Source organism: Ictalurus punctatus, chromosome 1, assembly GCF_001660625.3.
Source record: "Ictalurus punctatus breed USDA103 chromosome 1, Coco_2.0, whole genome shotgun sequence".
In the NCBI taxonomy this organism is placed as follows: domain Eukaryota; kingdom Metazoa; phylum Chordata; class Actinopteri; order Siluriformes; family Ictaluridae; genus Ictalurus; species Ictalurus punctatus.
This window is the reverse complement of record NC_030416.2, coordinates 34,572,075-34,597,553: the sequence shown is the minus strand read 5'-3', so window position 1 is coordinate 34,597,553 and position 25,479 is coordinate 34,572,075. Positions and strand designations below refer to the sequence as shown.

General features: G+C 39.8%; 2 protein-coding genes across 3 annotated transcripts in view; one reads left to right on the top strand and one right to left on the bottom strand.

The window, feature by feature from the left end:
• The first annotated feature begins 337 nt into the window (after positions 1–337).
• Positions 338–16,727, top strand: pcolce2b (procollagen C-endopeptidase enhancer 2b). Its single transcript, XM_017481528.3, has 9 exons — positions 338–583; positions 4,456–4,564; positions 6,891–7,146; positions 10,491–10,615; positions 11,988–12,124; positions 12,972–13,135; positions 13,982–14,065; positions 15,468–15,635; positions 16,182–16,727. The coding sequence occupies exons 1-9, from the start codon at positions 354–356 to the stop codon at positions 16,310–16,312; spliced, it is 1,404 nt and encodes a 467-aa protein (XP_017337017.1). The 5' UTR covers positions 338–353; the 3' UTR covers positions 16,313–16,727.
• Positions 16,728–21,196: 4,469 nt separating this feature from the next.
• trpc1 (transient receptor potential cation channel, subfamily C, member 1) overlaps positions 21,197–25,479 on the bottom strand; it is a 32,493-nt gene continuing 28,210 nt past the window's right edge. For both annotated transcript variants that reach the window (XM_017491821.3, XM_017491903.3), the window contains exons 10-13: positions 25,199–25,389; positions 24,061–24,262; positions 23,413–23,607; positions 21,197–21,593 (exon numbers count right to left, since the gene is read on the bottom strand). In XM_017491821.3, coding sequence (XP_017347310.1) covers positions 21,366–21,593; positions 23,413–23,607; positions 24,061–24,262; positions 25,199–25,389 — 816 coding nt within the window. In that variant the 3' untranslated portion in view covers positions 21,197–21,365. The remainder of the gene's footprint in view (positions 21,594–23,412; positions 23,608–24,060; positions 24,263–25,198; positions 25,390–25,479) is intronic.

Below are 25,479 nucleotides of genomic sequence, written 5' to 3'. Positions count from 1 at the left end.
ACAAACAAACAAACAAAAACAATCACAGCAATTATTCCAATCGTTTCCACTACCAATACCATCCCAAACCATCAGCTAACCATTAAAACCATTACCGGTCTTTAATAGTATGACACCAATAGAAGGTAACAGATTATCAATAGATTCCCACAGGTACCATTAAAACCAGTACAATTCCCATTATAACCATTAAAAGTATTAGAGATTCTATTGTTGGTGTTTTCAGGTTATTATTACACTGAAGTTTGGATGTGGAGTCAGGACACACACTCAACCACCCCGGTTTCTTTTTTCTTTTTTTTTTCACTCCTCCACTGTTTGATCTCAGGTTTTTTTGGAGAAAGCGGGGGCAGATGCTCCCTCCTCCAGCGCGACACAGACCTGATATTCAGCAGCTCAGCTCGTCCCCCTCTCCTCTCCTCACTTCAGGACACTTTCTCCAGCCCAACACACACACACACACACCTCACATGCCACTGGACATGAACACACAGGCTGACTGGATAATGTTTAGGATCTGCAGCTTTCTGTGCGTCTGCGTTCTCCTGCTCACATCCAGCGCCTGCGCTCAGACACACCGGCGGTGAGTTACTGTCTCTCCTTCCACATCTGGATTTTTAAATTCAAGTATCAGAGACACAGACCTGCAGCATGTACACTCTACACTTTAATGCATCTTCATTACTGTCAGCACAGGTGGACTTGAATCTTTACTGCACAGGCAGCAATTACACAATCACCGAAAAGCGCGCATTGGGATTTCTTTCCACGTCCCACACTCATAAATGGACTACGAAAACGCGCATGCGCAGTTTGGTTAAAGTCGGTGTGGGCGGAGCCACGTTGCGTCATTATTATTATGACATTTACATTTATTCATTTAGCAGACGCTTTTATCCAAAGCGACTTACAAATGAGAAAATACAAGGATTATTATTATTATTATTATTATTATTATTATTATTATTATTATTATTATTTCTTTTTCATTATGATGTTGTAGCTGTATCTGTGATATTTAAAGTTGGTGTGGGCGGAGCCACAGTGCATCATCATTATTATTATTATTATTATTATTATTATTATTATTATTATTATTATTATTATTATTTCTTTTTCATTATGATGTTGTAGCTGTATCTGTGATATTTAAAGTTGGTGTGGGCGGAGCCACGGTGCGTCATTATTATTATTATTATTAGTAGTAGTAGTAGTAGTAGTAGTAGTATTTCTTTTTAATTATGATGTTGTGGCTGTATCTGTTATATTTAAAGTTGGTGTGGGCGGAGCCACGGTGTGTCATTATTATTATTATTATTATTATTATTATTATTATTATTATTATTATTATTATTAATTCTTTTTCATTATGATGTTGTAGCTGTATCTGTGATATCTAAAGTTGGTGTTGCGGAGCCACGTTGCATTATTATTATTATTATTATTATTATTATTATTATTCCTTTTTCCTTATGATGTTGTAGCTGTATCATTTGTAGTGACATTTAAAGTTGTGAACAATGACATAATTCACATTTAGAAGTTATCACGCATTCCAAATGTACCGTCTCTCTACACTCTCGACCACTGATACGGATCAACAGTTCTGATGACGTCATCCTGCACTTTATTATTATTATTATTATTATTATTCCTTTTTCCTTATGATGTTGTAGCTGTATCATTTGTAGTGACATTTAAAGTTGTGAACAATGACATAATTCACATTTAGAAGTTATCACGCATTCCAAATGTACCGTCTCTCTACACTCTCGACCACTGATACGGATCAACAGTTCTGATGACGTCATCCTGCACTTCGGCTTCTTGTCAGATTTTCTGTCCAATCAAACGGTCTGTAGAATCTGAAGTGTCCCACTTCAAACATTATAAAAATCCATTCTGCTAACTGTTAAGTATGAGTTAACCCGGGTTGTGAGGTAAGCTAAACGCTATTGGTTATTTCTAAAAGGGGGGGGAGGAGCAACTTGATATGTCCCGGCCTGACTTCCTGTTTCAGCGGAAATTCCATCAACATGTCAAATAACGCTGCACGTTTCAAGGCACTTCATGGGGACTTACAAAAATACCTAACCGGTACTTATTTATAAATGATTTCATTTTTTATTTTATTTTTAAAGTTTGGAATGAATAATGAATTAATAAGAGCAGGACAGGGATTCAGTGTATAGCATTGTCGCCTCTCAGCTCCAGGGTCCCAGGTTCAATCCTGAGCCCAGGGTCGTGTCTGGGTATGTTCGACTGTGTCCGTCAGGGTTTCCTCCAGGTTCTCTGGTTTGCTCCTACCTTCCAAAAACATGCCAGGAGGTGGATTGGTTGCCTCTCGACTTCATTTTGTTTAAGGCTATCGTGTCGTCCTGTCACACCAACATCTCTGGTCGCGAGCCGCTATTGCTCGGTAGCTAGAGATGTTCTAGAAACTTGTCAAGATTAGGTCCTTCTGTCGGCACAAAGATTTATCTGGTGTCTCAGAAGATTGTGATCAGAAGCTTGAGGGTTCAAATCCAGCATCACCAAGCTCCTGCTGTTTGGTCCTTGAGCACGGCTCTTAACCTTCAACCTGCTCACTGGTCTCAATTGTAAGTCGCTTTGTATTATGCGTTATTAGCCTAGTTTAATACTCAGAAAAGATCGCCTGGATCTGGAGACTATCCCAGGAACACATGAATACACTCTGGATAGGACTCCTGTACATTACAGGGCACACATTCACACCTAGGGGTTGTTCATTGTTATCACACTTGACTTATGTAAAGGATACTATCTAGTGAATTTTTAGAGTAGCCCTGGAACAGGCAGTTGAGTGTCATCAACATACAATCTGGCAGCTTGTACTGAGTGGATTTAAACGTACCTTTGTCCGACTGTGTTCATCATTAATCAAGGTTGACAGGCTTGAGCGAAATTTCCAGCCCAAATACATTTCAGAAACCGCACAAGAGACCTAAAAATAGCCCAAAAGATTTGGCATTGGAAAAGGGAGGCATTTCTTCATTTTCTCTTTCTCTAGTTTTGTACATCATAGACACACTGTCTGCACTTACACTTTGCTTTTTATTTGTTAAGCTTAATTAGATTTCATTCCAATTATTTGCTATAAACATGGTCTTGGCAGATGCAGAGTATTTTAAACTCGTACAAACCGACAATCCTGTCATTAACTATCTGGCCTCTGCTCCTCCCTTGAGCATGAAGGCAGCGTGATTCCTGCCCCACTGGGCCTCTATTAGCGATTGTTGCAGTTCTCATTTTTGACCACTAGGTGCAATAATAACAGTATGCAGCTCAATTATGGAACATCTAGAAAGGCGAGCAAATCAACGAAACCTCTGTCAAATAGTGACATTTAAATAAATAAATAAAAACAGTTATTCAAAAGAAGTAATTAGTATTAAATGGAATTTAAATTGAAGGATTTGTGATTATATAAAGGCACAACCTGCCCCCATGGACAAGTCACGACTGATACCTAATCAACAAGTAGTAAAGTATATGAAATGGAGTGGAATAAATCCCAATGTAAACGTTTTCTAACTTTAATATTTATCACTTTTAACCATTTGTAATGTCAAACATAAGAAAGTATTTTTTAATGTAAAACATTTCTTTCTACTAACAGTGCATAAGTCATATTAATTTCATTATATGTAATAATTAATTACAATTTCCCCCCTAACTCACTCAGTTGGTTTTTAGCCAAAAAGCAGTGTCACTCCTTTAGCTTAGCTACCAAGCTAGTGTCATTTCTACGCTACTTCTAAGCTAGTTTATACAACGAAAGTAACAGGTTAAATTTGTTGTGTGAAACAATAAATCCCAAATTTAGAGTTTTAAGTGGATTTTCTGGTATTTATTGATAATGTAAAAGATTGTGCTATTTTTAACAGTTTTATTGCTGCTACTGTGTTTAATGCTAGTCATGCGAATGGCTTGGAGCAAAACAATTTTAAGTAGATAATCAATAACAGGAATCACTTGAACAGTACTAAAACAGGATATTAGAATACATTTTAATACAAAATATTTTATTTCACCTCATGAATAAAAAAAAAGAATGCTAAAAATGCAAGAATGGTCCTGTTTAATAATGCTTTTCTCCAACTTGCTAGATAGTTTAGCTAGCTACGTGTATGTTAGCGATCTTAGCTGGTATCTTATGAAATATTGCTCTTTTTATTGTATGTGTTTATGTGGCTTAGCCAGCTATGTTTGTTACAATTTTTTAGATACGTCTGCCATATTGTACATCAAGAATAATTAGCTAGCTAGTTTAGTTTAGCTAGCTACAGTATGTTAGCAATCCTAGCCAGTACAGTATCTTATGGTATATTGGTACATAAATATTCACACATCATATACAGCCAAGCTGGACTGGACTGCTTTTGTTTTTACTTTTATCAGACCTTTATTATGTTTTTTTCCATCAACCCACAGACAGCCATTTCCATGTGGAGGCAACATAACGGGAGATTCAGGAGTTATCGGTAGCCAGGGTTATCCGGGAGTGTATCCTCCAAACACCAAGTGTGTGTGGAGAATCACAGTAAGTATACACTCTACATTTCATACTCTGTACTGCATCTTTCTGCTATTTGCATTTTGCCACAAGGCTTATTTACATTATTTATGAGCGGAACAATGTATTAATGATGCAGTGGCATTGCAGTGTGTCCCCGCAAGACCTCTCTGTGTGTGTGTGTGTGTGTGTGTGTTTTCTGGGCTGGAATTGGTGTGTTGTATCTGGCTCTTGGCCAGCGTGAAAGCCCCGGAGGACTGCTTCAGACTCTGTGTGCATTTTTGAACATGTTGGCACCTCTACCGCATTCAGGAGTGTGAAGGAAGCTTCAGTTTTACAGATAGATGTTCACCAGTTTATCACCGTTTACGTCTGAATACGTCGATCGTCCATACTTCTGTTGCAGCTCGCGATTGATTCAATATCAGATCTCTTGCTGGACTGGTTTTATAATATCATTATGTGTGATGGTTTTATTATTTTTTTAAACGAATCATTTGAGACGGAAACATGGATATGGTTAGATATTGTTTATAGTAAACAACACAGAGACTCGAACTGACTAGATCTGTTAAAGAGGAATGAAAGAAGGCTGTTGAAGAGCCTCAAGTCAAATATCAATATCAAGTGACAGGTCAGATTCCATTAGATATAAAATAAATATAATAAATAATAAATAATACTATGAATAAATGAATTTAGAAGGGATGTGATGCGGTGTGTGGATGAGTCACTGTTAGAACCCAGAAGATGATTATTTTCCAGTAAAAGCACGTCAATAAGTGTTTTATTCCTCTTACACCTCAGCAATCCAATTCACTTATAGTATATGTTGTGGAACATCCACGAAACTTACGTTACAGCAGATCCCTCTTTCTTTAAGTTAACAAAGCAAACAAGCATGTTACTGGAACTGGAAAGCGCAAACTTGGGGATTTTTACGGCGTAAAAACTTACTGTCCGTTGCAAATGCGCTGACACTGGAGACTCCTTCCTTAAATGTTAAATAAACATCTCCTTACAGAAAACCTCATCATTTAATATTATGCAGAATTATGTGTATTACGTGTATGTTGTTACTATAGAAACGCTAACGTATTAGGATGAGTGCATTGATATAAACCTGTGATTTGTAGCTGCACTGTGAGGTCTTAGCTGCTCTTATAGAAAACACCTTCTGACCAATCACACGCAAGAATTCAGCAGCGCTGTGGCATAGTAATATAAATGTAAAAGAATATTTCTCTCTCTGGTTAAGCATACCCGTGTAGTTCTTCTGTGTATGAAGCCTTGTACTGTATATATTGGCTATTTCATCAAAAAAGCATTCACATTTCACCCAGCTCTACATGTATATACACGGTGGATTCAGAAAGTATCTGAATACCAACCCCTTTACTTGTTGTGGATTTGATTCTGATTTTGCATGTGCTCTGGAGGAGGTTTTCTTCAAGGATGTTTCTGTATTTGGCTGCATTCATCCATCCCTCAATTGTTAACAGTCTCCCTGAGAAGCACCTCCTTAGCATGATGCTGCCACCACCATGTTTCACCGGATGGTATCAACCAGGTGATCTGCAGTTACAGGTTTTCACCATACATAGTGCTTGCTGTTCTGCCCAAAGAGTTACGTTTTTGCCTATTCAGACCTGAGAATCTTTTCCCAAATGTTGCCACAGCCTTTTATGCTGTCATATGGCTTCCATATTGCCAGTCTGCCCTGAAGGCCTGATTTATGGAGTGCTTCAGAGGTGGTTGTCCACCCAACAGGTTCTACCATCTCTGCACAACTTGCAGCAAGAGTCTTCCATCTCAAAATTATTTCTGGAACAGTCAAAGAAATTGCTTTATATCCTTGCCCTGATCTCTGCCTTGCTACAATTTGATCACGGAGATCCACAGACAGTTCCTTGGACTTCTTGGCTTGGTTTTTGTATGCAGTTTAAATTGTGGGCCCTTATAGACCCTGGTGTGTGCCTTTCCAAACTATGTCCAATCAATTCAAATTGCAACAAGTGGACTCCAGTTGAGTTCTAGACACAGCTCAAGGATAATTACAGTAAACAGGATGCACCTGACCTCAATTTGGAGTGCCACAGCAAAGGGTCTGAATAGTTTTTGTGAATAAGTTTAATTTGTTTTTGAAAATCTCTAAACGCATGTTTTTACTGCCTCGTTATTGGCGATTAAGTGTAGATGGATGGGTAAAAATGTCAATTATATCCATTCAGAATCGAATCCACACCACAATAAAGTATGCAACAAGTAACGGTGTCTGAATACTTTCTGAATCCACTGTAGACAGGAAGAAGGGAAATGTTTTCATGACATGATTTGACTTTGTCTCTTGCAGGTCCCACAAGGCAAAGTAGTGGTCCTCAACTTCCGCTTCCTCGATCTGGAAAGCGACAACCTGTGCCGCTACGACCACGTGGATGTTTATAGCGGGCATGTGAACGGGCAGCGTCTGGGCCGCTTCTGTGGGACCTTTAGGCCTGGAGCCCTCGTCTCCACGGGGAACAAGATGCTCATTCAGATGGTGTCGGATGCCAACACCGCCGGCAGTGGCTTCCTGGCAGTGTTCTCCGCCGCTAACCCTCACGAACGAGGTGAGACGGAGACCCGAGAACAAGAAGATGTATTGAAGACGATGTAGACAGTTAATATGTCTCTGTGGGACGTTCCCACCAATGAAATAGACATAATTATTATATTCAGTTATAACAACTGCAGAATTATTGGCACCCTTCATTAAAATGAGCAAAAACTGAATCATTTAAAACAAATAGCTCATCCATTGAGAGATCGTTTGATCTTAGATAACGTGACGGAGGGGTTGCTGTATGTGTGTGTGTGTGTGTATATATATATATGTATATATGTATATACATATATACATATATGTATGTATGTTTGCGATAAAAAAGAGAAAAAGAAATCTAAAAAGGTTATAAATATCTTTTCTAGGTAGTAGAAATATTTTAAAATCAATTTCAAGTGTTCTAGTTGTCTGAAAAATGTAAAAAGTTTAGCATCCTTATCAACAAGGTCCTGATTGTGTTTATTGGTGTTTTAGCTGCTATGAATTTTGAAAATATATCCATGACCTGACCTGACCTGACCTGACTTGGCAGTCTTTTTCAGTGCAGTTGTTTTACAAAAAAACAGAAAAGAAAAAAAAGTTTGTTTTTTTTCCTCTGTAAGATTAAAAACAATTCTTTGCACAATATTAAAACTATGGTTGGGTGCCAATAATGCTTCTGATAGAAAATGCGATTACTATGCGAACAGTGAATGTTTAATTTACACAATTAACGTAACCTGTTCTCTTGAAGGGTGCCAATACTTTTGAAGTGTACCTTTCATCCATAAATGTCAAAAAGCCATGGTTTCACGCTGTAACTCAATACGTTTTGCGGCGGGAAAGTGTACTCAAGGGGTCAGAGGCCATCTTTTATCCTCTAGCTGCTCCAGGGGAGGATTAAGGCGAGGCTTTGTAAACACACGAGACTGAAAGGTTTCAAAATAAAACACATTCCCAGTGCATTAAATCTCTAAATGGTCAGTTTAGGTATTTTTAAAAAAGGCTCGGTCAGTGAAAGTTCTTTTGTCTCGGCTGGATAAACGTGACCGGAGCGTTCTCGGGGGTCTGATATACTCTGCGGTGGACTTCACCGCGTGACGTGGAATTTCTCACCGGTATTTTTCCCCCCAGTGTCAGACCCCCAGAGGTTCTCTCTGACTCATTAAGCGCGACAGGACGTCTGCTAGCTCCGAGTAAGACTGCAGGAATTTTAATGATCAGGTTTTACCCTCGTGTTTGTTTTCCCAGCTGACAGCTGTAGTTATTTCAGGGTGCTATCTACAGTATATGGGGGGAAAACCCAAACAAGTTACACCAAAATATAACGTGATTAGAGTTTACTGTGTGTGAAGCTATTATCACAGTAAGTGTTGAATTCATTGCTTAGAATAAAATACATTTCCAAATAGTTTGATAGTCATTAAGTATTGAATGTACATATTGTATACAATACCTTTCAGAAATATTGGCAACTTTCATGAAAATGAATATATAAAAACAATAACATCCAGTAAGACTAAGTGATATTTTGAGCTCAAACAAACAGTGACCTTTTATATTTTTATATATATATATATATATATATATATTTTCCCCCATGGAGGCTTAGTGGTTCAAACGTTTGTCTCGCACCTCCAGGGTTAGGGGTTCGAATCCCACCTCTGCAGTCTGCATATTCTCCCTGTCCTTTCCCTGGGTACTCTGGTTTGCTCCCCCAGTCCAAAGACGAGCGTTGTAGGCTGATTGGCGTTTCCATAGTGTATGAATGTGTGTGTGATTGTTCCCGGCAATAGATTGGGACCCTGTCCAGGATTTCCCCCACCTCGTGCCCCGAGTTCCCTGGGATAGGCTCCAGGCTCCCCGTGACCCCATGTAGTATAAGTGGTACAGAAAATGGATGAATGGATGGATGGAACCTGCAACAATTAAAAATGAAAAATAAAGTCTACTTTTCAGATGTGCGAGGAACATCCTGACTGTAAGAATAAGAATAAGAAAAGAAGGAGAGAAAAAAAAAAGCGCCTTCCTCTCTCACCCTGTGAGACTATGTTTACCGTACGAGTTGCCTTTTAAGGAAAAGAGGGTGGAGCTAATTTCTGGGCTGTAAAAAAAACTGCAACCAATCGTTCGCTATAAAGCTAGCTACATCTTTCTGTGGTAAATGATCGACTTGTACGATTCATCTGTGCAGGTCAGCGCTGAAGTCTGCATCTCCCATGGTCTTCGGGTTACGAAAGGAAAATGTACCTCTGTTTTACAATTTATCTACAAGAAACATTCGAAGAGGTTAAACGTTACTGTCATGTGACTGTATCCTGCAAAAGTCACCAATCCAAACGCCAACACTCTTCACACTGTCGGCATTTTTGAATACAGGAAATATTTGACATATTCCTGACATTTGCTTTCATATTTCTTTAAAGGTGACACATCGAACTGATTTCATATTAAAGGAGCAGATAGACGAAGAAATCCTTTGCTGAGTAACCTTCATTTTGTCTAACATGACTATTTGTCACGGAGGGTTTTTTTTTTCCCCTTAAATTTTTCCTTGCAATATTTTTAGCAACTTCATACTGAAGAACAATGGAGTAGATATCTTAGTTATAGAACTTATTATTTTGTATATTATAGCCTATTTACATAAAAAAAAAATATTGAACAGACCTGTGCAAATTGAGCGTTCTATTCTAGGAAAAATGATTTTATGTACAGTAGTTAATAATAAATTGTGCATGTACACTTTCCCGCTATCTACTGTTCATCCGTCTACAACTAAAACGGCTTTTTTTTTTTCCAGCTGTGGGTTACCATAAAACCCTGTATACTGTTTAATATCAACACTGTGTTATATGTTTCCACCCTCACGGCTTTTCACTGATAAATGATGAACGCTGTTTTTGAGACATCTGAAACGTTTTTGGAATAAAAATGCTGTTAGTGTAGTCAGAGTTTTGGATGCTGCTGAAGCTAAAATAAAAGAGCAGTCTTTGCGCTCTCTGGGAGGAGTCGTGGTCTTGTAAATCGACGTCGCGGCCTATTTCTGGACAGACGAGGATCTGTAAAACGAAGACGTTCCGAGAGCGCTCTTTGCTCTCATCGTGTGCGGTTGCAGGCTTTATGCCCCTCTCGTTTTTAATGACGTCTCGGCTTTTCAGCAGCTTCTCGGCAGCTCAGTGCAGAAGATCCCCGTGCGTATACTTTCATGTCCTACAGTCAGTCATTACAGCATGGAGTGCTTATTATAGTCCGCAAAATCACAGGCTGAGAATTATAAACACCAGCCCTTTTAATTAGGAGATCGTGATCTCAGGCTTTATCCTGCCCTGCTGGTTAAAGTCACAGAATCTGACGTCATTTGATTTCCAGGAGATCAGTATTGCGGAGGGCGGTTGGTGAAGCCATCGGGAACCTTTAAGACCCCCAACTGGCCAGAAAAAGACTATCCAGCAGGAGTCACATGCTCATGGCACATAGTCGCACCGAAAAACCAGGTGATGTTTGTACATATTCGTTAAACGCACTGTTTGAGCTGATAAAAGTTGAATAAGTGTGAAATCTAAAATTGTTAAAGGCACACTGTTTAACTCGAGTCGATGGAGTGTCTAACGTTGTATAACTGTATGACGATGTTGCTGGGAATTTGGCATTTTCTGACCTAGAACTTTCTAAACCCCCGTTCGGAAAAAGCAGTATATTTTAAATCGTGTATATTTTTTGAAGAAATGCAAATGTTTGAAATAGTCCCGTTTTTAATTCTAAAACATAATTTTGGCCTCTATTAAACAATATATTTTAATATAAATAACGTATGTTGTCACGATTGCAATGTATTACATTGTAAATATGTATACAGCAAGTAGAGATGCACCGATACTAAATTTCTCAGCTGATATCGGCCGATACGGATAACCGATACCGATACCGATACCGATGGTTTGGTTGTGCGGCCTTTTATACCTACTTTTAAATGAATAATAATTAATTCCACAATTCTGAAAGAAATGCAAATAAAAACTTTATTCTCTCCATTTGAACACGTTGTTTGACAGTAACCGGTCTCATCAACAGAACACACATTACTCTGATTAACATGAACACATGAACTCAGTTCTGAAGATTAAAGTAAGATTATTAATTTATTGAATGTTATTAATTCATATCAACATCGACTGAACTGTAAAAAACCTCCTGTTAGTCTCACATTCGCTCTCCACAAACACGAGCATTTCTACTCCATCATTAACATCAAACTGGTCATATATAATATCAACTTATATATTAACATTAACGGGTTATGAAATATACTACTCGACAAATATTATTTTTCTGTGCAATATATACTTTTTTGTCAACTCATCTTCATTTAACTCTTTGAGCGGTGTACTGGCCCTTTAATTCAGCGCGAGCAGAACGAAAAAAAACTATTTAGACTCGACGCCGAAACTCCCGCTGCACTGCTGCTCACTTCTGGTGTAAACTTTACTCGTGCAGAGATTACAGAGATTACAAACTGCAGTTTTGTCGTCGTTCCACACAAGAGACATCTTCTTTACACGCAGCACGAAATCCATGTGTTTTCCCGCCCTCTTTTGATTGACAGGATATAATCTGCCCTGATCATTTTTAAACGTGAAAAATTGCCTTCATCGGCCGATACATCGCTGAATCTCTAATAGCGAGGTATTACATTGTAAATATGTATATCCGTCCCCATATCCTCCCGTAAAACACCAAGGAATGTCCGTATTACAGTTCGTTTAAAGGATAGAATTGTACGATGTACAGTAGTGTGTTACTTGCTACAGGGCTGCTCTTTCACCCGGTGGTTTTGTCATAACGGAGCAGTTTGTTTCGCACTTTTAGATTATAGAAGTGAAATTCGAGAAGTTCGACGTTGAAAGAGACAACTACTGCCGCTACGACTACGTCGCCATCTTTAACGGAGGGGAAATCAACGATGCTAAGAGGATCGGGAAATACTGTGGAGACAGCCCACCAGCGTAAGAGTCTCACACGGTCACACATCTAAAAAACAAAACTAATAATAATACTAAATACTAAAGCTAACAAAGAACCTCGCTAAAGTCTGCAGCAAAGGTAGGATTTAGTTTTTTTTTTGTGACATTATAAGTTTTCTATTCGGTCGGCTCGGTTCCACATTTTTTCAAGCGTGTGATTGGTCTGGAGTTTGTTAGTGTCTGCTTTGCTGGACAGTTGTGATTACATCTCTGAGAAATTGTTTTACCTTTGCAGGTCATTTTTATTAGAGAAACAGTTTATTTTATCATTCATTTTTTTGCATTGGCTCAGTCCATCTCAAGTGGTCCAATCATTTTAAAGTTGCTTGTTTGTACAGATGTACAGTCTTAAAAATAAAAAAAAAGACTCGAACCGTTATAAACCGAACCCTAAAAGTGGAACTGTGCCCAATCTTGAGCATTTTATTTGGACCTAAGTTCTAAGTGTAAGGAAGAAGAATGTGCAATATGTTTATGTATGTACATGTACCTTGTAATGCGCTCTAGAGATCGGTTTTGATTCAAGGAGCTAGGAGCATCCTGAGCCGAGGTATTGAGGTTTCCGTAAACAGCTGTATAACCAAAATTTGTTGTGTGCCATGACACAAAGATGGCCGTTGTAGTTAAACCAAGTTTTAAAAAAAATATATCATTAAATAATTTAAAAAAAAAAAAAAAACTTTTGCAATGCTAATACAAAATTTTTTTTTTAGGAAAATTAAAAACGGTCAAGCAACCAGCATTGGACCACTTGAGATGGAATGACTCTTTTGCATACATTTTTGTTAGTGTGTGTATATCTGTGTGTGTGTGTGTGTGTGTGTTCCAGGCCGGTGTTCTCTGAGGGTAATCAGCTTCTCATCCAGTTCCTCTCAGACCTCAGTTTAACAGCGGACGGCTTTATCGGCCACTACAGATTCAGGAACAAGAAGATCCCAACAACAACCATCGCCCCAACCACGACCACTCAGCCCATCACCACCAGACTCATACGTATGTGTCTTATACGGCTAGCGACGGGGTCCTGCATTCATTCTGCATTTGTTTATTTACTATTGAATGTGCACATTAAAACAAAGGACAGAAATGCACGAGATGCAACACCAACTTGGCGTGATTGAACCGCTGAGCTACTACTTCAGTGGATTTATTATTAGCGATGGGAATTCTGACATGTTTTAATGAGTCAGTTCATTTGGCTTAGCTGACTAATAACATATGACTCTTTCAGCTCTCAAACGACTCACTGACAAGTTTTTTTCTTAAATATTTTAAATAAATGGTAAATGGCACACTTATATAGAACTTTTATCCAAAGCACTTTACACTGTGTCATTCACCCATTCACACACACTCACACACCAATGGTAGCAGAGCTGCCATGCAAGGCGCTAACTTGCCATCGGGAGCAACTTGGGGTTCAGTGTCTCGCCCAAGGACGCTTCGGTATGTGGAGTCACGTGGGCCGGGAATCGAACCTCCAACCCTACGATTAGTGGACACCCCGCTCTACCACCTGATCCACAGCCGCCCCAAAAATTTAACTGAATAAATGAAAATGAATAATTTTGTCTTAATTTGACGACATTTTGACCGAGGATTGTTCTTCTTTGCCAAACTACAGCTGAGATTGCTTACTGAAATCTTACCCTAACGTCTCACCTTCAGAGAGGCATTTGTTTTGGTTAACAGGTGTGAAACTTTAACAGAACTTAAAGAATTTGTCTTATATCTCTCACGGTGTTCCCCAAGGCTCAGTACTTGGCCTGTTGTTATTCACTCAAATTGTTTTCTTTTTGTAAAGCCTGATATTTTCCCCGCTCTGCTCTGCTCTTCCAGCGTTGAAGTATTCAGCAGCGCTCTGTCAGCAGAAATGCAAGCGAAAAGGAAGTCCCGAGAGCCATTACTGCTCCAGTAACTTCGGTAAGAGAGAAGAGTTATATACATGTGTATAGACTAAGGTTTATTCGGGAGCCCTGGAAAAAAAAGATGAAAACGAAAAATTTCCCAGAATCCCTGCCACCTAACAAGTGTGTGTTTTTAATGCGTAGGCACTATCGTGGGCCTGGCGGTTTGTTTCGGAGCCTGAAAAGCGTCGTTCAGAGTTTTTTTCTCTCTCTCTCTCTTCTGCACAGTAAAGTGTGTGTGAAAAACGCGGCTCTCTCAGTGCCAGCCGGCTGCAGCGGACCGAAAGCAAACCGGGTGTAAATGGAGGTGTTGATTCAGCGTGGCCTCCCTCTGAAACGTTTCTCTCCGGGAGATGTTTACGAAGCCGGGCCGATAAGTTCATTATGATTTCCTGCCGAGCTCGCTCGGATTTGCATACGGAAAACTGGCCCAGTCGCTCGGAGGCCTGGACTAATGTGGCAGAAAATTTCACTCAAATCACGCCAAGTCTGTTACATCACCCTGATTCACAAAGCGTTACGAGGACAAAAAGATCAGCTCCCTCACTGCTTAGCTGTTTGGATTTCAGTTTGTAAAAATACCCCACAGTTTTCCCCTTTACCCCCAAGTGTAGTCAATCAGACAAGACGTCTACTGCTTTAGTTTTGTAATGCAGGTAAAAGAAAAAAAAGAAAAAAAAAGGCTAAACAAATAGCTAGCAAGAAAGAAACGCTCATAGCCTCCAAGTTCACATGACGCAAATTGTTTACCTAAATCATTACACAGATTTAAACAGTCTCATTTTCTTCAGACGGGATACGCACTCGTTTATTCAGAAATCATTCACAGGAGCATTTACACGAGAAACATTCGTCTCGTCCGATAATCGTCGACGAGTTCCTGCGAGTTTGTGTACGGATCACGCCGTCGAGATGACATCACACTCATTTCAACTTCCCACCCCTATTTAATAAAAGTTTCATATTAATGACTTGATCCAAAGTGAATTCCTAAAGGAAGGCAAATAAGACTAGCCATTCAATGATGGCAAAAGTAATGACACCCGAGTCGGCACACCACGTGATGATGCGCTGCATTGGCTGAGCTGCGTTACTGGAAGACTTAGCAGACTCAAGGACGCTCGCTCTCATTTATTCGTTTTCCGCACTTTTGCTTCTTATGGGATTTTGTAGGATAAAAACGTACATTTTTATTCGTACTGGTAGTGGTTTTCAAAAACCTTTTTCTTTTCTTTTTTATGAATACTTTGTTTAAAAGTTTCATTCTTTTTGTGTGAAGCACTGAGATTCGACACTTAGAAATATACCATATCAATTAAATTGAACGAACATGTCAATTCTTTTTGGGCCAAACTATCGTGCGTATATATCCGGGTGTGTAATTTGTCTGATTACCATAATTTCCCCGACTATCTCAGCCATCACAGGGACGATTATCACAGCAGTGCCGCGTGGAGGAAGCATGCACACGACAGTCTCCATCATCAACATCTATAAAGAAGGGAGCCTCGCCATCCAGCAGGCTGGAAAAACCATGAGCACTAAAATCCTTATCCTGTGCAAGAAATGTCCTTCTGTCAAAAGAGGTGAGTCTCAGCGGTGCCAAGCGCCTGTGGGCGCGCAATTTCCCCAATTACACTCGATTACACTCTGCAACACTCCGTCTCCCAAACAGCCACAATGACGCAGTTATAAAACCCACGCTGTTTATAGAGGCTTGTTACACTGTGCGTTTAGCGTTTAGCGTGTCATGCCGAATGAATAAATGAACGGCCACAGGCTTTAAATGCTTTAAATAAAACGGGAAAACAAGTCGTGTGTCGATAAAGACAGAGCAGGTTCCTCATGCCTGTATATGTATGATATGATATGATATGATATGACTCTGAGTTTGCCTTCAGACTACTGCAGCATCGAGCTGAATAAAATAAAGCTCGATGACAGCGTAAGGTAAGCGGCAAAACTCACTGTCAGAAACGAAATGAGATGAAGAACGCGTGAACCCCATATGCTTATACGGTAGCGTATAAGCATATGGGACGGCGGTAACGCGAGGTACTGATAAACACCCCTCCTGAATGTCTCTGCCGTAACGTCACTGCATTCAGGCTCTCTCTGTGTGCTGTCACTAGGCTTGAACTACATCTTCATGGGACAGACGGACGACGAGGGCCGCGGCCTGATCACTCCACACCACTTCGTCATGGCCTTCAAGACCAAGAACCAGCGAGCGTTTAACGTGCTGAAGAACAAGCGGTGCTGATCGCGCTCTTCCCGCCATCTTAATCGGTCTGGTCAAAACCCTGAAAGTGATTTCCTCCATTAGGCTTTTTAAATAAATAAATAAATAAATAAATAATTTTATATCAGGACCAATCAGCAATCTGTAGGCGGAGATAATGGAGAACTAGTAACAACAAGAAGTGTATATAATAATAAGGAAGGAAATCAGAAACGATGACGGCCGCCCTCCAGTGCCAACGCGGAAGGCGAGACTGAATCCCGCTTTCCTCCTTTTCACGGACAGCGCACCCTTAATGACCGAGCAATTAATAAAAACTCCACCCGCTGGGACTAGAACTGCAAGAACTGTCAAAGTTGAAGTTGTAAAGTTGGAGTTTTGTCTCTCACTGCCCTGAAATCAGTAGCACGTTGACTTGCGGTTGTTGTTTTTTTTTTTTATTTTTTTTTATTTTAATGTTCAATACCTACAAAGGTCGATCTGTAATAATGACAAGTAATTTCTGGTATATTTTTTGCATGTTAAATATTCAAGATATTCAAGAACCCTTAAGGTTATCACACGGTAATTTACCAGCACGAACATTATTAATTACACCATGATCTGTCTAAATGCTCGATTCTGATTGGCTGGAAGGCGTGCGTACATGCAGTCACCGTTCTAAATGAATGCGCTGCCTATAAACACTTGTAACCATGGTAACCTCGGTGTGCATTACACGATTTTAATGTACCCCGCTTCGCTTCGGGTGCTTCTTAGCCTCCATGTCGTGCATTAAAATTGTGCAATGCACACCTAGCCGTGGATCATCCCTTGCTTAAAGAACGTAAACAAGTCATGACTAATAAGAATGTTACAAAGCCCTCTGTCTTGAAGACTTTCCTGCTGTGGAAAATCTGTGGGAAAAATTTATAGCTGTTACAAAGCGCTGACACTGGAGACTCCTTCCGTAAACGATAAACCTCACCATATCAACAGTTTTCCTTTCTTAAATAACAACATGCTTTCTAATACAAGTAGAAACGTTATGGACTATTAGAACGAGCACGAATCGAGACCGGGCGTAGATGAAATCATTGTTGGGATATTTTATAAACGATGTGTACAAAATCGAATAATGATACAGATACAAAATATGTACCAGAAATGACTTGTAATTATCGAATACTAGGTGCTCAGCGTACCATCACGTAAAGCGCTGTGCCTAAATTTTTTGTTCTGGAAAGTTCTGGATAAATGACAAAAAAAAAAAAAAAAAAAAAAAGCATGAAGACTTTGCGATTAAGACTGCTGGTGTATTGAAATGTGAATCCTGGACAGTTCGGCGTCGAGGCTAAAATATCTGTATCCAAGGTATTTCATAGCTTGATGCAAGCCAACATTCTTCCACTGTGATTTCTTCAGCATGCCATTCAGATCCATGTTCTTCACCATAACATGCACGTTAATGCAAGTTTACCGCTACATTTTTTTTCTGTACAGTCTAGATCATAGGACGGGAATTTTTTTCTTTTCTTTCTGTAGATATCAGAAGTGTGGAGAAAATCCAAGGTGTTAGTGTTGCAATTTTCAGCCAGACGAGTGTTTACTATGTACGTTTGATTTCCTTCGTTCAACGTGGCTGAATGTATAAAATCCGAGGTGCGTATTACGTGGTGACTAAAGTGCAATAATTTAGTAGCAGGAAAAAAAAAAAAGAAAAAAAAAACAACACGATTTCATTCCGAACGCATATAAAATCACCCTGTAGCGCGCGGAGGTGTCGAGCGGAGACGTTTTATCCGAAACGAGATTCTCATTATGAAATATTTTCCTATGGAACTGATTCCAGATAGTGAATGTTCATTTATAAATGATTGTTTTGTGATGATATGAAATAATAAAAATAAAAAAATTTAAAAAAATAATCATGATCTGTTTTTGTTGCGAACTTCATACGTTTTTTTCAACACGGTGTCAAATTTGTAACAGGTTCCACAAGTGAATCTGCTGAAATGTTAGAACGCTTAAGATTAGCGTTAGTGGCCAATCACACGCTCGACAAATCGTACACGCTTGACATTGACGATCTCTCTCTGTCTACATGAATTAACTCCGATTCTTTTCCATTGTCCGCCATGCCGTATTCAACAAGAGGTCAAATTCTGAGGCATAAAACTTCCCTTTAAATGACTGAATGATGGTTTTAATGCATTGTCGATTACTTCAAAACAAAAACGCTTCGTTTGGTACGACTGTATTATTAGATGAAGTCTGATTTAAACTTGATCCAGGTTAAATCTTTCTTCTTTTTTGCTTCAAGCCTGTCTGAATTGTCAGGTTTGTAGGTATACAAGGCTATTAATTTAATGTATAATCCTTTTTAGTGTATAAAGGACTTGAAGTGGACTGATCCATTGCGGCCCAATGCAAAAATTAAAAAAAAATAAAAAAATTTTAAAGTAAAAAGTTACTGTTGCCACCCTAAAGTTGATTATTTTCCTAGAAGAGTACACCACAAGGTGTTTTACTCATCCTATTCTACAGCAATTTGACAGTTTTTTTTTTTTTAACATTTATTAACTTTGTATGTTTGGTCCTTTTATAATTACTATTAATGTACTGGAATGTTCCCCCGAAAAACTGAGTTCCAGTCACCAGTAAGCAAGACAAAATTATTCAGCTTGTTTTTGAGAAACCGCCAAGCACAAAGTCGACGAAACGGTGGAAACATTAAAGTTCCAGTCGTACCTCTGACTTTTACAGAGCTCGGACACTGGAGACTCCTTCCATAAATGTTAGATCGACATCTTCTCATAGAAAGTTTCACCGTACCAATGATTATACATATTGCTTTGCTAAATAACATGTTTTTAATCTGGATGATAGCCTAACGATAGCCTTAGATCTTAGATGTGGAGCATCCATTATACTGTATAGACAAGTCTTCGTGAGATAGATGTTACTCGTAAAACTATAACGTATTAGAATGAGCGCGTTGATATAAACCTTTCAGCCTGAACTACTGTCAGAGCTGCTTGTATGGGAAATTAATCACCACTTTGTGACCAATCAGAATGACGAATTTAACACTACGGTGCTATAAATCAATCAAATAATGCTACGTGCTATAAATGAATAGATGCGTTATGATCTAATCCAAGTTTAATCCAAGCTTATTTTCGGTGTGATCCAGTCTGAGTTGCTAGGTTATAAATGATTATATCAATGTAGACGTTGAAACAGCTTCGTTGTAGGCCAGAACCTAAATGAAATATTACTTACAGTCCTCTCTGGAACTATTGGAACGGCAAGGCCGAATCAGTTTGTGGTGTACACCAAAGACATTTGAGCTTGGGTTATATCTAGATGTTTTAACATAAAACATAAAACCTTTTGTATCAGACCTCCCAATCTGTAGGTGAGCAAAAGTATAGGAACAGATCAGTCTTGAAGTAAATTAAAGTAAATAACACTTAATATTTGTTTGCATAGCCCTTACTTGCAATAACTGCGTCAAGGCTGAGACTCATGACATTACCAAACGGTTGTTTTTTTTCTTCTGTGATGCTTTACCAGGTTAGGTTGTTGGTTGTTTCGGGGGCTTTCTCCCTTCAGTCTCCTCTTCAGGAGGTGAAAGGTCTGGTGATTGACTTGGTCAGTCTCAAACCTTCCACTTTCCCCCCTTGTTGAGATGGCAGTGTGTTTTGGATCGTTGTCTTGCTGCATGATGAAGTTCCTCCTCGATTAATTCGGATGCATTTCTCTGTAAATGATCAGACAAGATGCTCCTGTTAACTTCTGAATACGTTCTGCTGCTACCACCATGAGTTCCATCATCAGTAAAGATTAGCGAGAATGTTCCAGAAGCAGCCATGCGACCCCAAGCCATGACACTACCTCCACCATGTTTCACAGATGAGCTTGTATATTTTGTCTTGTGAGCAGATCCTTTCCTCTCCATCACTTCGGTAGAGGTTCATCTTGGTTCCCGAACGCTTGTGGATCATGTCTGTATTTCTTTGTGAATTCCAATCTGGCTTTCTGATTCTTACTGATGATGAGCGGTTTGCATCTCGTGGTATGGCCTCTATATTTCTGCTCTCAAAGTGTTCCTCGAACGGTGGATTGTGATACCTTCACCCCTGCCCTCTGGAGGTTGTTGGTGATGTCACTGACTGTTGTTTTGGGGTTTTTCTTCAGTTATATATTCCAATATTTTTGCACGCCTACAAATAGGGTTGTCTGATACAAAATGTGTTGTGATTTATGTTGTTTAACACATACATATAAATAGCAGGAAATAAAAGCTGATCTCAAACCCAGATGACTTCAGTCTACAGCAAAAACAACTGAATTGGTCTTGCTGTTCTAATAGTTTTGGAAGGGACTGTAGTTGCCCAGTAATGGTTTAATGGTGATTTTAAATCCCTTGAGGAAATCTTGTGCTTAAAATCTTTAATTATTCCCAGAGATTACCTTAACTATGAGTAACAGTTCCTGGTAATTTGTTACCTTTGTTGATTTTATAGAGACTTTGATCGGAGTAGTAATGCAGTATCTTATACTAAAAAAAAGTAAAAAATTTATTATTATTTTTTTTAACTTCAGCATGACGTCTTCAGTTTTAGCAGTACTGGCAGTATTTTATAAAACATAAAACGAACTCCGGGATGTTCCTGAGGGTTTGGAAATAAAACTGTTTGGTTGTCATAGCGTTAGTTGGACTATATACTCTGCTCTCTCATTGGGATTTCTAATATTTCACCTATGTCTCAAAGCCTGAATGTGTGTCATATCACAGCATGAGGAACATCAACCTGCCGTCTGGAAAGATCCGGAATTTTCTGTCTAATCCCTGGAACACAGCGCTTAACAAAGATGACAGTTTCCCCCCCCAAAAAAATCAAAGTAAAATGCAGCATTAAAATAAAAAAAAAAAAAATCTTTATTAGATACTTTTGTCCAAAGAACAGACACTTTTTAGAAAAGACGTGTGATGATCAAGAATCTTAGAGAAGTTCTGAATCTGGAGGCTTTGTGTGTAGAATAAAACGTTTTCAGGCATGCTAGATGGCAATTTTGGGTCACGGCTTTAGCTTCTAGGGTAGAACATGGCGTATTTGGATGTGCGAAAGCCGAGCAGGTCTCTCATCTCGTTGCGGAACTTGGACAGGTCCTGCCGCAGGTCGTTGAGGTTCTCCACCGTCGCCTGGTCCGTGCTCTGCATCTTCTGCCGTGTGGACGTCAGGTAACGATGCACCAGGCAGCACATGATCTTCTGGTAGTTCTCGTCCCGTTTCTGCTTCAGGTTCTTCCACTCCTGAAAAACAGAACAACGTGATCAAGTCACGGTAACAAACAGGTTAGACGGAAAAGTTGGAGGGAAAGCATCTGTAGATGTAGATGAGAACGCCAAGAAGAACCAGAGGAATGGAGAGGTGAGCTTATTTATTTACGAGCTATATATTAGCTATTTTCCCTCAGGATTTTGGAGATATAACATGACTTTCGAGAATAACAGTAGGTGAGTCCAAAAAGGCAATACGTCATGTAATGTTCATGTAGAAATGACTATTTTAAGGACAAATAGTCCTGCTAAATCACGGTCAAACACTCATTCACACCTAGGTGCGATTTATCCACCTACCAGCTTGCTTTTGGAAGGACAGCATAGAACCTGGAGGAAACCCACAAGGACATGTGAACCCACACAGAGAGTAACTAGAATTCAGGATCAAACCCAGGAACCAGGAAGGCTGCACCTGCTTTTACTCACTGTACGCCAAGGACCATGTTTGGTAAAAGTAATCCTGTAACATCAGGGACAAACAGCGCCAGAAGTCCGTCTCTACCTAGCACGTCGTCACTCACTGACCTTGAGCCTTTTCTGTCTTCAGCTGGCATGGAAACCAGAACCAAATAATCAAATCAGAAAGAACATTCAGCACCACAGGATGATGATGATGATGATGATGATGATGATGATGATAATCCAAATGAAGTATCCAGTTCAATCTCCTTGCTCTTGCAAGTGCTTTTTTATTTTTGTGTGTGTGTGTGTGTGTGTTTTTTTTGGACAACCACAGCAAATTCCTTGACCTTATACTTCTCAGCCATTAATATGGAATGCTGGAAACCCAAACAAAAAGACAGCATATTTATATTCCCATAAATATGAAAGAATCGCACCAATGCCAAACACTTAAGTCTTTGTTTTTTTTTTTTAAGTTACAGTATTCGTGTCTTCTTTCATATTCGGTACGAGTTCAGAACTGAACGTGAATTTGATTTGAATGTGATGCGTGCAAAAAGGCTAAAGAACTGTTACAGAATCGTTTCCTTAAACCACTCAACAGCCTTTCATTAAGACTTCAGAGCTGTCTCCGGAGCTTGATCTCAAGCAAAATACTTCTATAATCTAATTTAAAAGGAGACAAATGGATTTTCTATTTACTTGTTGAGTGCTGAAGACACCTTCTCTACTTCCTCTGGAGGAATTCCAAGTTGACCGGGCGTTTTTTTTTTGGAAATACCACGACTCGATTAGACTCGATGTGAGGGCTATTTAAGATTTGACTTGCAGATGTGGCTTGGCTGAGACACTGGTAGTAAGTGGAGGACTGGACTTGTGGTTGTGGCAGCAGGGGCATGGTAAAGCACTGACTGCGAATGTAAAGATGAGCTGCAGAGAACGAGCGGGTAATGAATGAGTGTCTGCACCTGTGTGTGTGTAATTTATTTGCCGACTTTCCTCTTCAAAATGCGGCTGCCAGATGCCAGAGTCTAGCAAAGCTAAACGTTAACTTTCCGGACCAGGATGAAAAGATGAAATGAAAAGCTATGATTTTAGTTTTGTGTTGTTGTTGTTGTTGTTTTTTTTTTTGGTAAATAGGCACAGCACATGAAAGTACAGTTTAATAAAAGTAAACACTCCCCTCCATGCTCTGCTTCCTGTGTACTCACCCCCTTTCTATCGACCAGGCGTGTCACAGAGGTGTAATAGTGAAAATAAATTTCATTTAATTAAATTAACGAAGCCCTTTCAACATGTATTGAACCACCTTCAAGAGCATAACAAATCCAGTTGCTTTGACTTTGCTAGAATTCTGTTTTCTCCTCCCGGTCCGACATTGACTGACCTTGAGGCTGTTCTGTCTCTTCATCTTTCCAGTGGACGTATGGGAACAGACCCACTTGCTCACGCTGGTCACTAAGTAGCACAACGTCTTCGGAGATGGAAGGATGTTAAACGGTGGAGGCAATGTGCATTTATCATCAAAGTAGCTGAGCCAGAGCTTGGCCCGGGCAAATTTCCATTCTTTATCCTCATGGTTCTGTAATCAAAACAATGTTGGGGGAAAAAAGAAAGAAAAAGTGGCATGAGGTTCGAGTGTACGTGTGGCCCAGTTAGAATCAGCTCCGTTCTCTAGCGTCAGTAGCATTTTCTACGAAATCTCTTTCTGCGTTTGTTTCTTAATTAAACACAATTTAAACGGTGCACTAATTCATGTCGAAACCGTTCGTATTACGGTACGTGCTTCAAAAACTAAAGTTGCGAGCGGGGAACCGAAGAAAGGTCGGACCACACGCGCGATAGGACTGGTCTTAGGAATCACACAAGCCAATCGTTTGGATTTGCCACTTCACCGCGTCACACCTAATTTGCATAGAATGGAGAAAATCTCAGTCTCAATCTCGCAATGAATGGCAGCAAAACCCGTCATTTTGTTGCTTGCTAGCGAGGCTAACATACTGAAACGTCCCCTAAACGTCAAACGTTCACTCACGGCGATCTGTCTGAAGCTCTTATGCAGCATGGCCACTAGAAGCTTGGTGAGAACGATCACGACCACGATGTTGTACGTGCCGATGATGAGGGCGCCCACGAACGAGCGCAGTTCCTCCGTGTAGCTGATCCTGGTCACGAACAGCGCCACGTGGGCAAGAGAGAAGATGTACCAGAAGAGTGCATAACACGTCCCCATAAACCTGAAGGAAAGACACAGCGGCTTAAAGAACCACGGCGAAAATATCACGTCACTGTACTCGAAAACATTTCGACAATACACAATATGCACCTCTAACCCACAAAACAGTCAGAGGGGAAAAAAAGACTTCCAATCTGAGCGTTTAATCATCACTGAACGGAAGAAAAATATATAACGACACCCATGAAACCAGAGAAATGTTGTGCGACATTATTTATCACGATTGATATTATATCGTTAGAGTTCCAAACCCTAAAGCGAGGGTGCCGATACTTAAATCTCGGGTTTGTGTGTAAACTTTGTCCGACGATTAAGATACGATAAATGACGCAATCTCATTTTTCATGACATAATCTCAAGCAGGGTTTGTGTAGCGCACTAGGTAGGGTGTATAATATCATAATGTTATACTCTACGTAGTGAGCAAACACACGAAGTGAAGAGAAAGGCACTTGAGATTCATTTTCCAGTATCTTTAATATAGAAGCTTTTTGATGGATCAGGGACCAAAAAAAAACAACTATATATTAATGTGAGTAAATAAAGACACTGAAAAGTTATAATAAATTTTAGAATGAAATAATGCGTAAAATAATAACTGAGTACTGGAGATGACTGTGTGGTAGAAATGACATTCCAGGCTCAGATGCCAACTAGGTTTTAGGTCATTCTGTGATGACTGCGTTTGATCAATCAATGAGCGGTACTATTGTTTAGCTCCGCCCACTCGTCCCACCTCAACTACCATGATACCTGGGCAAAAAGTATAACCAGTTTCAGTACTTTGCGACGTCATGTGACGGCTCTACTGATGGAGGAAGTAGTGGCGAAATGTCACGGGTTACGGTTAATCGGGCAAACCTAGCCATGCGGTAAGGCACCTTGAGGAGGAAAAGTGCTATATAAATGAGGATAAAGCTGTAAAGACTTAAAGTACGTGTGAAAGGCGTCATTGCTCTGCTGTTCACAGAAGATTCCTTCGCAGTCCTTGCTGTCGTTTTTGCTCTTGGACGGATCCTTCTGGTCTTTTCCGTAAAGCTGCGTCAGGCCGATGGTGAAGGAGAAGAGCACCAGCAGGAACAGACCTAAGAACTTTCCAAACTCCTGCAGCATCTGACCCATCGAGATCTGCATAAACACACACACACACACACACACACACACACACACACGCTTAATTCAGGAACTTATTCAGTATCTATACAGCTTCACAGCCGG

Coding starts and splice junctions, on each gene's coding strand:
- pcolce2b (XM_017481528.3), top strand. CDS start 354: ATGCTCCCTCCTCCAGCGCGACACAGACCTGATATTCAGCAGCTCAGC. Junction 7,147..10,490: donor CGCTAACCCTCACGAACGAG/GTGAGACGGAGA, acceptor TTTGATTTCCAG/GAGATCAGTATTGCGGAGGG. Junction 14,066..15,467: donor TTACTGCTCCAGTAACTTCG/GTAAGAGAGAAG, acceptor CGACTATCTCAG/CCATCACAGGGACGATTATC.